Source organism: Dendronephthya gigantea, unplaced genomic scaffold (genome assembly GCF_004324835.1).
Source record: "Dendronephthya gigantea isolate DGI-Jeju-01 unplaced genomic scaffold, DenGig_1.0 000118F, whole genome shotgun sequence".
NCBI lineage: Eukaryota > Metazoa > Cnidaria > Anthozoa > Malacalcyonacea > Nephtheidae > Dendronephthya > Dendronephthya gigantea.
The window spans coordinates 477,366-492,557 of NW_021163128.1; the positions used below are offsets into that span (position 1 = coordinate 477,366).

The window sequence follows — 15,192 nt, forward strand, 5'->3', positions numbered from 1 at the left end:
TCATTGTACTTTAAAAAGCATAGAAGTTCAATTGTTCAAAAATGTAAATAAACCTATGATACGTTCACTTTGTCTTACACTTTGGAATTCGTGCTTTATATATTAAAAATTCAATCCTGTGCAAATTAACTGCGACGTGTCAATGCACCCGTAAATGATCATATCTTGTTAAACGGCGAAATAGCAGCGATAATATTAAAATAGGACCAGAATCTATATATATTAAATATATTCTTTCCCCAACTAAATCTAAACTTAATCGAACAGCATCAAACGAACGGTTTATTTGTTCCTTTTGGAGGAATTGCCGTATCATATGAGAAAATCAAATGGACATGTCATATGACACGACAAAATATTATTTGAGTTCACCACATAACAAAGCGCGAGTTTGCGAAATGTTCGTATTCGTCGTACTCTAGTGCTTTTCATAGCAGCAATAACATTCTACACTACAGCCCTTGTTAATAATGCGCAATGTCCACATTTACACCAACTAAGTTCTTCAAGGCGCCCCGCATTCGCTCTTTCGAACTCGCAATTGAAATCCTCGTCAGAGGAAGATGGATCACTACCGTTTTTGGCATCGCTATCATCGCTAGATATATATCACAAGATTTTCCCTGCACCTCTGGCTCATATTGATAGGGCAACACTTCCTCTAACTGCATGGTTTTCATTAATATGTTCCATGACAATCATAAAAAAATGCAACTCCCTTTTTAAAGCAAAAAATCTCGATAAACACAGTAAACACGCTAGTAAAATATATTGATGTGTTTAGGGAACCCATCAAATGACGTCACTTCCGCCAAATATAATTTTTTCAAAAATTGATCCAATATGGCGGACGAGGTCCAAATTTTAGCTGAATTGTGGTGAAAATAACTCATAAACGAAACATTTTTGGAACAAATTAACGCCATATCTATGATTAGACGGTTGAACACTTTAAAAATAGCGAATAAAAATTTTCGTTGCCAATGTCCTTTAAAGCCAGGTTTCAGTTGTTTTTGCGCATGTGCAAGCTTTGTTTACATTTTTTGTTATGGTCTTAATCCATTTCATTTGCACAACATGAAGTATAAAGGAAACTAAATTAAAATGGAGGATGCATCAGGAGTGGAGCTTTAAAAAAAATAATTGTCTTTTAAAAGGCAAGGAATTCAATCTTTTGAAAAACTTCTATTCGAGGATATATTGTGGGTCACCTCTGCATTTTTTGCACGTGATTGTTAATAATGAAACATTCAAGGGCGAAATTTCTACAAACTAAACCTTCGGTGGTTTTTTCTAAACACATGCATCGAAGGAGATGGGAGAGCAGCAGTGACCAGATGGTAAGTTTGTTTGAAACAGAAAAACTGCACATAAATGATCTAATGTTTACTATTATTGTTGGATTATTAAATTTGGATAAAGGATGATAGTGAGCTCATCTCAAGTTTAATTAGAAGTTAATATAATACATCTGCCTGACCTTCATACTACATTGTTATTGCAGGATTCAAAATTGTGGAACTATCAACCATACCAGAAAGTGTTCCAGTGTAGCAAATGTGGTTGTTGCAATCCTAAAACATTCTGGACCTTTACCATGTGTTACAGATAGTAAGATCTCCCCACTAAAAGGAGGTAGTCTTAGATATTTTAAAAGAAGAAACTTGGCACCTGTAACTTATATATATTTCAATGTGCAAGGCTTAAAAAAATATTACACCCTCCCTTGCTTGCTACCACCATACATTTTAATGAAAATCCTCAGCATGTTAATGGGATTAAGTCTAAAGTCTTATGGTAGTATTTTACTTCATAAGGAGCAAGCCATTAAATTCATATATCAGATATTCAAATATAAATGTATTCAAACACAACAATTAGTGCATTGATTTTTTTGCGCCAAGCCTGGGTCGAGTAAGATGGCGAATGTGCATTTTACTGCTCCTATAAATTTGAAAATATTTTTGTAAATTCTGTCATTTGTATTATACTTTTTGTTAATATCTTTGTCTATTTGTTATCATTGTGATCTACAATGTCTAATAATATTACTGCAGAGCAATTAAAAACAATGTTAGACGAGAAACTGGACCAGAAACTAACACCTTTGAATCTGAAAATTTCTGAGTTGAGCTTTAAGCTTGAAGATGCAATGCGCTTTATTGAATTAGCTAATTCTCAGTACGAGGAGGTAATGATGAAGTTTAAAACTCATGAGGAGGAGAGAATTAAATTACAGGAAGAAAATAAAATTTTAAAATCTGCCCTTCAATGTACTGAAGACCACTTATTCCATGTACAAAATTCATTGAATGAACTTGAACAATATTCACAACGAGAATGCGTGGAAATCCAAGGCACACCCATCTCTGAAGAGTAGTTAAAGAGTCAACTAATGATATTGCTTGTAAAGTTGGTAAACTCATGGGTGTTGAGATTGCTCAGGAAGATTTATCTGTAAGTCACCGTTTGCCTACTAACAAGAGATATAAGGGAAACAAGTCAACACCAGCTATAATTGTGAAATTCACTCGAAGAGATGTTAAAGAAGCTTTCTTTCGATCTCGAAACAAGTTAAAGAATAAGACAACTTGCGATCTTGGGTATAGGATCTCAAATCTTATTTATATTAACGAAAGTTTGACGGAAAAGAATAAAGAATTATTCAAACATTGCCTGAGAACAAAGAAGGAACTCAATTACAAATTTATTTGGACTTCTAATGGCAGGATATATTTAAGACAGAATGAAGGAAGTTCAGTTATCCATATCAAGAATAAAGATGAGCTCACTAAACTACCGAGCTAAGTACACTCACTTATCTATATTTTATTTCTATTTATAGTAATGACTATGTCTTCTGCTTCATATGTGAAATGTAGTCGTTGTACTTTGTCTACATCTAGTGTTCATGATACTTTACTAGAGCTTAATAATCTGCCATATTTAAATATAACATCGCCACTATCAAATATTCCCCATTCAACTAATCTTGATATTGATTTAAATATGCCCTCCGATCAAAATTTTGCTTATTATACTACACATGATTTCATTCTAATCATGATATATGTGAGTGCTTATCTCATCCTGGTTCATTTTCGGCATTAAATTGTAATATTAGGAGCTTGTCAGCTAATCATAACAGCCTTGTAGATATGCTGTCTGCATTGTATTTTCCCTTTTCTCTAATTGGGCTTTCTGAAATTAAGATGAGAGAAGGTCAGGATCCTCTAACTAATATACAACTAACTGGATACGAGTTCCTTCATAAACCAAGTCTTTCTAATGCTGGAGGAGTGGCTTTTTATATTAAAAATAATTTTAATTTTAAGATTAGAAATGATATAACAGCCAACGATCTAGACTTTGAGGGCCTCTGGATTGAAATCCAGACTTTGGGTCAACCAAATATATGTGGTGTTATTTATAGACACCCTAATGGTAATTTGGAAAATTTTATGAAATATATTGATTCAACTAATGATATAATTCATAGGGAGAATAAACTTTGTTTAATCATGGGGGATTTTAACATTGATATTTTAAGGATAACATCACACACTGCATCCGATGACTTCTTAAATACACTGGGTTCTTTTTTCTTTCATCCACAAATCTTACAGCCAACTAGAATAACTGACCATTCTGCAACATTAATAGATAATATATTTCTTAACTCAATTGAACATTTTGTTATAAGTGGAAATGTGGTGTATGATTTGACTGATCATTTGCCAAATTTTGTCATAATTGAAAAATTCTCTCTTCTTCCTTCAAATGTTAATGTGTATAGGAGAGATTATTCAAAGCTTAATGAATCAGATTTAATAAATGACTTTCAACTTGTAAACTGGCATACAGTTCTTCAGGTTGGCACATGTAATGATCCTTCCTTAATGTTTGATCTTTTTTATTCAAAATTAACTGAAATAATTGATAAACATATACCTGTTAAAGAATTATCAAGGAAAGAAATAAAGTTGAAATCAAAGCCTTGGATAACACAACATTATTATAACAGTATTTACCCAGTGAGCCTACATCGCCAAAGCGGTTTTCAGTAGGGCCCTGCTAAAATACAATTATTATATTACATCTATTAAAACTAGTTAAAAAGTTAAAAAGTGCGAATAGTAAAACGTTCATAACCTAGATTTAAAAAGTTGTAAACTCTGACAGTCTCTTATGCTCTCAGGTAAAGTGTTCCACTCACATGCAGCCTGGTAAACAAACCTTTGTTTACCCCAATTAGTTTTTACCTTCGATAAATATATATTATTTCTAGATCTGGTAAAATGACTATGAATATTATTGTTCATTACAAAGTCAACAGGAAAGTTACTCTCACTCTTTAAACACTTAAACATCGCAGTAAGACGGTGGGACTTTCTACGTTCTAATAAGGGTTGTAGATTAAGGAGAGTAAGTGCCTCGGTTGCTGAACTATACTTTGGCTTATCCAAGATTATCTTTGCTGCTCTGTTCTGTAGAATTTGTAGGGCTTTCATTAGAGTGTCATTGTTTTTGTCTCCCCAGACAGTATCAGCATAATCGAATAACGGAGCTATCAAACTCATATACAAGGTTCTCCTCGCATAGACGGGTAAAAGGGTCTTTATTCTTCGTATTAAACCGATTCTTTGATTTATCTTTTTACTAATTTCATCAATATGATCAGCCCACTTCATATGTTGGTGAATTGTAATGCCAAGATATTTGAATGACTCAACCCTTTCCAGTTGATTTTCTCCGACATAAACTGTAATTTTGTGAACATCCCGGAACTTACTGGAACGGTTACTTCCAAACATCATAAATTTAGATTTCGCGACATTTAGAGTGAAGAGGTTAGAATTGAACCAACATGCTAACTTGATAAGATCTTCATTAACCTTATCTTGGATCTCTTTCACGGAATTTCCACTATAATAAATTACAGTGTCATCAGCATATATCATCACATCACAGTTACTCAAGGATGTTGGAAGATCGTTTATGTACAGGATAAACAAGAGAGGGCCAAGAATGCTTCCTTGGGGGACTCCAACAGAAATTTCACAGCCCGCAGATTGGGCATTGCCGACAAACGTTCTCATCTGACGATTCTCTAGGTAGGATCGAAACCACTCAATAGCATGTACATTCACACCGATTGCCTCGAGTTTTTTTATCAATAGACCATGATCGACCGTGTCGAACGCCTTCGACAAGTCAAGGAAAGCTGCACCAGTCATACAGCCATTATCAAGATTATGCAAAATAGTATCAGTGAAATGTGTAAGGGCTGACACGGTAGATAATTTTGGGCGAAAACCAAATTGTTTGGATGTTAAAATGTTGTGATCCACCATATAATCGTAAAGCTGTCGATGAACTGCACGCTCCAAGATCTTGCTCATTGTTGGTAATATAGTAATTGGTCGATAATTATTACAGGCCATGCTGTCTCCTGACTTAAATAAGGCTACGACTTTTCCACTTTTCCATATTGCAGGATAAGATGCATTCTCAAGTCAAGTGATCGATTATATAAAGTCGTTAGACTTTTATAAATTACAGTTGCAGAATCTTTCAGCAAACGCGCGCTTATACCATCAAGACCAATCACCTTATTAGTCTTTAGTCGTTTCAGTTCCATCAAGACAAATTCTTTTGGTACGGGCATAAAAGTAAAAGTACTGTTTGAGTCATCAGCAGTAACAGTCGAACTTGATGGTAATAATATGATTAGGCTTTCCTTAAACTTCTGAGCTAACATAGAAGCTACGGATTATCATTCCAAATTTAAATTGTATTGAAATAAATTAAATATATTAAAAATTAGTAAAAGAAAATATTATAATAATTATTTTATTCACAGTATAAATGACACTAAAAGAGTCTGGAAAGGTATAAAACAAATAATTCATTTTCAGTCTAAGGAAAATAGGAGAATTGTGAAAATTGTTGATGGGGTAAATGAGATAACTGATCCTATTGCAATTGCTAATGCTTTCAATGATTATTTCTCTAACATAGGAAATGCCCTAGCTGCTACAATTCCTACCGCTCAAAAGTCACCTCTGCAATATTTAACAGATCCTCCGTCCAGTAGCTTTTTCATTTCTCCTGTTACATATATTGAAATTGAAGACGAAATCTCCAAGTTAAGAATTGAAAAGGCTGCTGGTCCTTTTAGTATTCCAGTGACCCCTCCTAAAATTTTTGTTGCATGTTTTATGCATAAATTCTATCATGAACTATTACCGTCTACTTTCAACGGATTTTTCATAACAGTAGACGCAGTTCACAACTATAGTACAAGACTGGCCTCGAAAAAATCGTATTATCTTCCTAAGGCAAGAACTAATTATGGTTTATTTAATATATGTTTCCTGGGAACTAAAACTTGGAATAGTATAGAAGAAACGGTAAAATCTTTTTCCTATCATAAATTTAAAAAAAAGCTGAAAGATGACGATTTAAATCAATATTGACCTTAGTTTCTAAAAACTCTTCTAAATAACTTTGTCTCTTGTATTTGCTCTCGAATAGTATAACCTTTGTAAATTTCATGATATATGTGTAGATCCATGTGCGGTACTATGTGTGTATTATATGTTGTGATTTGAATATTCTATGTGCTTGTACCTTAAATGATATAAGTTTTCGACCATAGATCCGAATATAAAAATGTCTGTAAAGTTGGGCTTCCTGGCATTTTTAGCCTATTAAGGTTATTTTTCGAAGCCTGTGCCTATCATCTATATTATTCTGCAACTGTAATTTCACTATGTAAATTGATTTAAGGTACAAATAAATTGTTTCTGTTGTTTCTGTTTCTGTTTTAGTGTCTTAAATTACTTGTTTATTTTTGATACACTAAAAATTAAAGCTTGATGGTACTATATGTCTGGGTAACTGTGAAGCAACATTTATCTACTAATACAATTTGGATAGTTCAGTTTAGTATTGTAAAATTCACTTTCTCTTTTAAGTGGAGTACCTTTCAGAGCTTATGAGTTCCGCCTACTCACAGTCATAGTTTCTAAATGATGCACACTTGCATGTCTGTAGCATGAATGTTTCACCAGGGTATCCAAGCACAAGAAAACAATTTATGAACAATGTAAAACAATGTATGTGCTTTTTCATCATATAGTGTATCTTAATTACATATGCAGTAAAATGGAATACGGAATATTTTTTTGGAATACAGTGCTTGATCAGTACGGTATCCAAAACTCTTCTTGTGACTGAAAACGTACATGTTGGTTTGTTGTTGGTATTTACAAATTATAGGTGGACATCCTTCATGATCACCATGGTTATGTCGTTGTTTTGTATCACAAACGGAGCAGTGACCGCACTAATTTTGATCACAATGGTACTCCTGGAGCTTCTTGTGATCTTTTAGATAAAGAATCGTGAAAATTAGTGAAAGGGTATCAGATGCCGGACAAAAAACACGCCTCCAAGCGTACCGCGCAAAATTTCAATAATATTAACCCTTGTACGCCAAATAAGCCTGTAAAATCAAAAATTCCAAAACCTAATACACCAGAGAGACGAACTGAGGTAAAAGAAGAGGGAGAAACCATTAAAATGAGTGAAATCCAAGAGATGTTTCAAATGATGATGAAGAAACTCGAGAAGCTTGACAGTATTGAAACTGATATGAAAGAAATTAAGCACTCTTTGGAATATGCGCACGCTGAAATATTGGAGCTAAAGAAAGAAAATGAAGTACTCAAAAGTAATCAATCAGTAACAACAGAGAAAATTGAAAAATTAGAGCAAGAAAACACCATTTTACGCAACAAAATGGTTGATATCCAGGCGAGATCAATGCGAGACAACCTTCTGTTTTTTAATTTACCTGAAAGCGAACAAGAAAATACCACGGATTTAATACATGAGCTACTAGAAACGAAGCTGGAGATGCGTAACGCAAAAGAAAATGTTAAAATTGATTGATCGCATAGAATTGGGCGAAAAAGAGAAGATAACCGGAAGCCTAGACCAATTGTTGTAAAATTCAACTACCACCAGGACAGAGAACATGTGCGACTTAATGCAAAGAAACTTAAAGGGGCCAACATTGGCATAGCTGAACAATTTCCAGAGGAGATAGAAAGCGTTAGGAAAACCTTGTATCCGGAGCTTAAAAAAGCGAAAGCTGAAGGTAAACGGGCCAAAATTGTACGGGATAAATTAATAATAGAGGGTCGCATTTATAATAGGTCTTGAAACACTACACTGATAATCTATAGTATTCTATACTATATATTTATTACTACATATTGCACTCTTCTCTTAAAAATTAACACTCTGAAAGTATTTCAATGACCACACTCGACAATGAGCAAAAAAAGATATGCTCATCTTGCTCTAAAACTATACTAAAAACACAAAACTCAATTGAATGTGTCTCATGTGCCAGTTGGTTTCACACTGTGTCCACATGCATAAAGTTTGATCTCAACATAACCGGCAATAAAACTGATTTGTGTCAATATTGTTTAGCTAATAATTTACCATTTCAAAGAATTGATGATCTAGACTTCGAATTAAATGTATTAAACGGGAACAATGTCAGCGAAGAGAAAATGGATAGACTGAAGCATCTAAAATTCAACCCTTTTGATACAAATAATAATATTGCATTACCCGAAAACAATGCAAACCTGGACAACCCAACCAATATTAACTGTGAATATTACCTACCAAATGATTTCAATCAAGTAATCAACGTATCAGAATCTAATAATATCCTCTCCTTAATGCACCTAAATACTAGAAGCCTAGTTAATAAATTAGATTCCCTTAAACAACTTATCAACTCGTTCAAAATACCGCTACAAATAATTGGTTTAACTGAGACATGGCTGAATGATATGAATGATGATCTTCTTCAGCTAGAAAATTACGAATTTTTAAATGTAAACAGACCTACTAAAAATGGTGGAGGTGTTGGTATTTACATCTCAAATCAATTTAAATACACATCTCGCACTGATCTAAACCAAAACGCTGAAAATATAATTGAATCAATATTTATTGAACTTAAAGTACCAACAGGTAAAAATATAATAATAGGTGTAATATACAGACCGCCAAACAGTAAAATCGATGAATTTGAGAATAAAATTAATCAAATAATAAGCAAAATAGATAGGGAAAATAAAATATGTTACCTTATAGGGGATTTCAACATTGACTTATTAAAATCAGAATCTTGTGATTATACCAATAGATTTTTGGAAATTCTATATACGTCATCATATATACCACTTATGTTAAGACCAACAAGAATCACGCAACACACGGCCACACTTATTGATAACATTTTTACAAACGATATTGAAACTATAGATTCCAGTACAAATGGAATAATTTTTTCTGATATCTCTGACCATCTGCCTATCATTCATGTACGAAATCTATTGATACATAAAAAAACAACACCAATAAAAGAGGTAATATATAAAAGAGTTATCAATGATTACAACACTAAAATATTTTCTGACAGAATCAAAAATACCTCATGGGAAAATGTTTTCTGTAGGGATAACTCCACGGAATCCTACAATGAATTCTTTAATATAGTTTCAACTATTTACGAAAGTAGCTTTCTGCTGATTAAAAAGAAGGTTAAAAAGGGTATTGACAAAAATAAAAGCCCGTGGATGACAAAATGCATCTCTAAGTCTGTGAAAAAAAACACCCGCTATATAAGAAGTACCTACAATCACCTATGATAAAAAATGAGAACAAATACAAACGATACAAAAACAAGCTAAACCAAATAATAAAAGTAGCAAAAAAGGTATACTACAAAGATCAACTAGTAAAATATAAATATGATACAAAATCATTATGGAGAACACTAAACCAAATTATGAACAAGCATGATAATAAAAATAGCTTACCTAAGGAATTTATCGGAACTAGTGCTGGAGAGATAATTAATGACCCACTAATGATAGCAAACAAGTTCAATGAATCTTTTGTGAATATCGGACCACAAATAGCAGAAAAACTCCCCAAATGTGATAAAAACCATGACCAATATCTAAATGGTAACTATAATAATAGCTTTTTTCTGCAACCAATAACCAAATATGAATTGGAAAATGAAATTAAAAGCTTAAACCCCAATAAGAGTCCGGGATACGATAGTATAAGCGCAAAAGTTATTCAGATGGTTATGGGTGAAATTTCTGAACCTCTCTCATATATTTACAATTTAACTTTTAGTAGTGGGAAAATTCCTGATAACTTGAAAAAAGCGCTAATTACACCTGTCTACAAAGCAAATGAAAAAAAACAATTTAAAAATTATCGACCCATATTTGTTATAACTTGTTTTTCAAAAATATTGGAAAAACTAATGTACAAAAGATTAATTAAATATATCGAGAAAAATAAAATATTAACACAACATCAATATGGATTTAGAGAAAATAGATCCACTGAACTTGCACTCATTGAACTTACAAACAAGCTTACTAAAGCAATTGATCATGGAGAATTTACAATAGGAATTTTTCTTGACTTGTCAAAAGCATTCGATACAATTAATCACAAGATTCTGATACAAAAACTTAAACACTATCAAATACATGGTGTAGCAAAACAATGGTTTCAAGATTACTTAACAAATAGAATGCAAATTGTCAAATACAATCAAGTTAGGTCTAAGGAGATGCTAATTCAAACTGGGGTCTCACAGGGATCAATTCGCGGACCTATTCTTTTTTTACTCTATATGAATGACATCGAAAATTGTACAAAACTACTTTCATTTGTACTATTTGCTGATGACACAAATATATTCTATAGCAATAAAAATCTGAAAACAGTTATTGAAGTTGTACAAACTGAAATTAATAAAATAGCTGAATGGCTGAATGTCAATAAATTATCTCTAAATATAACTAAAACAAACTTATCCTTTTTAGATCCTCTAATAGGAAACCTACGCATGATGTTAAAATTGCAATAAATAACCATAACATTGAACAGGTTAAAAGTACCAACTTTCTCGGTATAATTATTGATGAATGCTTGACTTGGAATAATCATATAATAAAAGTAACAAAAAAAATCGCGAGAGGCTCCGGAGTAATAGCAAAAATCCATCATTATGTAAACCGAAATGCAATAAAGTTAATTTACTATGCTTTAGTGTATCCATATCTCATCTATGGCAACTTAGAATGGGGAATCACCTACAAAACTCGAATTCAAAAAATAATGAATATCCAAAAAAAAATTGTACGATTGATGTCATTTAAATCATATCTTGAACATACTGAACAGATTTTTAGAGAATTGTGCATCCTAGATATGTTCATAATTAATGACTATTTAACTGGCTTATTTATGTTTCGATATCACCATCTTAAAAACCTACCTGATGGGTTTAGAAATTTTTTTTGTTACTAGTAATCAAATTCATCAGCATAATACGCGAAATTCATCAAAACTTCTTAAGCGGTATAATAGAACAAACTACGCAAAACATACTCTCTCAAATAAAGGAACTGATGTATGGAATTCATTTGAATCAAAAATTAAAGAAACAAAAACTTGCAATGCTTTCAAAAAACAAGTTAAGAAACATTTGTTACTAATTTAAACATAGTTACATCCTAAGATCTTCAGAATGCATTCTATAACATATTATATCAAACAACAATAATTTATGACTTCTTGAGCTATATCTGCAGTCTGCACTGTAATTATTTTTTCTCCCTGCTTCCTTATTTGTAAATAGTATTTAGTGTAAGTAATCATCTTTGTGATTATACTGATTTTACAGTGGACATTATTAGAAATAGTTAAATTTATGTAACATCACTAGGGGCCTAGCCTCAAAAGCCTAACTAGGTTTCTAGTAGGTCTCTAGCCTAACATTATTATAAAATCATATGTAATATTTAATTATAAAACTGTACATAGGCGAATAATAAATTAAAAAAAAAAAAAAAAATCAAAACTTGGTAAATTATTTACTAGAAAAGCACATGCGAGGTATTGTTAAAAGTTACATTGCAATATATTCCGCACGTAAAAGTAGAAGTAAACATAATTATTACAGTTGTTAGTAAAACTGAAACTGCCAGGAATAAGGTATTTAGTGCTTAAAATATTAAGGTGGCTGGATACAGTTTTCAAAAATTCCATCGTTCATCACTTTGACACGTTCAAACAACGCATTTTTGTGATTTATTCTAGAGATATTGGGGGTTTTATATATTTTGATGTTTCTACTTTTGAATCGTATTAGTTTTAGTAACAAATCATCCGTTGCTATGGCAACATACGTGTACAAAATTCACTCCAAAATGGCAAATTGCCTGGGATAGTTGGAAAACAAGCACGGTGACCCCCAATTTTTTTTTCGTCCAATATTTTACTTGGAAGGAAAACTAACAATTAGCAAAATATAAAAAAATTCTATAATAGCAAAAAAAAATTATTGAAAAAAATGTCATTTTTACATTTTTCAAAAATTTGGTATTATAGAATTTTTTTATATTTTGCCAATTGTTAGTTTTTCTTCCAAGTAAAATAATGGACGAAAAAAAATTGGGGGTCACCGTGCTTGTTTTCCAACTATCCGAGGCAATTGGTCATTTTGGAGTGAATTTTGTACGCGTATGTCGCCATAGCAACGGACGATCTGTTACTAAAACTAATACGATTCAAAAGTAGAGACATCAAAATATATAAAAACCCGAATATCTCTGGAATAAATCACAAAAATGCGTTGTTTGAACATGTCAAAGTGATGAACAATTGAATTCTTGAAAACTGTACTGAGCCACCTTAAAGTGCCTGCGCAACGAAGTGTCCTCTTTTGTAGAATTTTGTTAACTTCTTTCCTCTTCAAGATATTTAACTTTGTAAGATATCAAAATAACACAACTAATGACATCACACTGCATAATGAGTTTAAATAAAAAGCAATATTTCAACATGATAAACTAAAAACAGAGTTTGCCTTTTAACCAGTTATGAATTTACAAATGCACTGTATACAAGTCAAGAGTAATTGTGAGATATTTCAAGTATTTTTTCTGCAAGACAACAGGTATTTTCTAAAAACTCATACAGTGTAAAGTCATTAGTTGTGTTATTTGGATATCTTAAAAGTTTAATATAGAAGAAGGAAAGTCAAAAAATTCTTCAAAAGAAGTCATATAATGATTTTGAGTGTTCTTTCATAGGCACTTCAGGGAAACTGCTCTTCTCCATGAAAAATGTGAATCTCGAAAATCAGGCCAATATTTAACTAGGGATCCAAGGATAGTGCAAAGTTTTCATGCCCTGTAATACCTAAGTAACCAGACATTTTCCCAACATAAACATTTTGACTTATGCCAGTAAAAATATAATGAACTAGGTTAAACATTATTGAAAAGAAAATTACTCAAAGTACTCAAGTTACGTTAGCTGCGGATACTGTCACTATTAAATTATAATTTTAGTTGCCCAAGTAAACCGGCCTAACCGGGCGGATTTTGTAAGTTTAGTCTCTTTCTTCATCAAACAACTGTGACTACATTTACTACATTTATATGATGACAACAATTTATCCATAATTTCATGAGAATAGCCAAAATAGATGCGTTGTAAATGTAAATAAGCTGCGGTGCATATTATGTCTATGATGTGGGTACATTGACGCGTAAATCGATACAAAACAATATACTTACAATCAATACTGTATACCGCGAAAATGATTTGATTATTGCACAAAATGTCCGTTTTGTATAGTATCAATTATGTACTGTATGCAGAATATCATGTATCCACTTGCTATCGACATAATCTATATTCGTGTAAGAGATCTATCAATACATAAACAACACAGCATCATTTCGTCCTAACCACTTAGCTCTATTTAAACCTTCCAAATTATATTTGTGTTGAATTGAATGCTTGTAATTCATAACATAAGATGATAAATTGCGTAGATTTCAAAGAATTGCTCGATTTTTACGCCCGGAATGTTTTGAAGCAATACTCAGCAAAAGGGATGTTGAGCATTAATAAATGAAGGAAGTTGAACTGATTAAAAAACTTTAAATTACTGATCATATTCAAAAAGGTACTATGCGCATAAATCAACCTACCCCCCGTAAATTTTACACTATGACTGACTGACTGACTGTCTGACTTACTGACTCTTTTGAATTTTCGCCACTCATGTGACTGTCTGACTTACTGACTCTTTTGAATTTTTGCCACACAATACTGCAAAGTTTCTCAAACTTTGCACTAAAAATTAGATGCATATACCTGCGTCGTCGAAGATTTTCATTAGCTTTTGAAAAAGGCAATTGATTCCCATCGAGAAGAATAATTACAATATTTATCTTCGCCTATACTGTTTGACAGTGATTGTCTGCTAAGGTTCACTCGGCTGAAGCAAAATGCAAATGAGAGGTGATTGCAATCCAGTCGCGAAAACCCCATCATGCTTTGCGGTCGTATTGCGCACACCGCCTGGTCATGGACGGTTGTTGTTGGGTGGTTTTGTAAGTTATGCGCATGCGCAGATAACGTCTTGTAATCAACAAACCTTCTGATTGGCTGAGACAGAAAGTTTTGTATTTCAATGAGAACGTCAGCAATTTAACTGTTTTTTCGTAATTCGTAAACATTTTTGTAAAAGCGTTTCATAAACTTTGTGCAAAGAAAATAAAACAAGAAGAAAAAAGATATATGAAGCATGACAGACAGCAAAGATGAACATACATACAGTCCAGACAAAGCCATGTAAGAGGATAATTCATTATCTGCAAGCTTATAAATGTTTTCAAAGGGTACATATTTACTTTGTTTATTTCGTATTTGTTTTTTACATCTATACATGAAGTAATTCGGCAAGTTTGCGCCACATATTTGATATTTTGCCGGCTGACTTAAAAGGTATTTCAAGTTTGTAGACATGATAAATAATTAAAAAGTAACGTACACATTGTTTCAAGAAAAATTACTCATTACCATCCAAGAGTAATTAATTACGTTACAAATTACTTTAGTAAAGAAAGTAATTGAATACCGTCAAAATTACTCAAAAAGTAATTTGTAATTAGTAACACATTACTATTGTAACGAGTATTTACAACACTGCTAATTTTCAAAACTTTCAGCAGCAGTATAACACATTTTAACAATATCAAAACCTTCCAA

General features: G+C 32.4%; 1 protein-coding gene across 1 annotated transcript; it reads left to right on the plus strand.

Moving 5' to 3' along the window:
• The first annotated feature begins 2,035 nt into the window (after positions 1–2,035).
• On the plus strand, positions 2,036–2,808 carry LOC114535456. Its single transcript, XM_028556762.1, has 2 exons — positions 2,036–2,273; positions 2,414–2,808. Exons 1-2 carry the CDS (start codon positions 2,036–2,038, stop codon positions 2,806–2,808), a joined length of 633 nt encoding a protein of 210 aa, XP_028412563.1.
• The last annotated feature ends 12,384 nt before the right edge of the window (positions 2,809–15,192 follow it).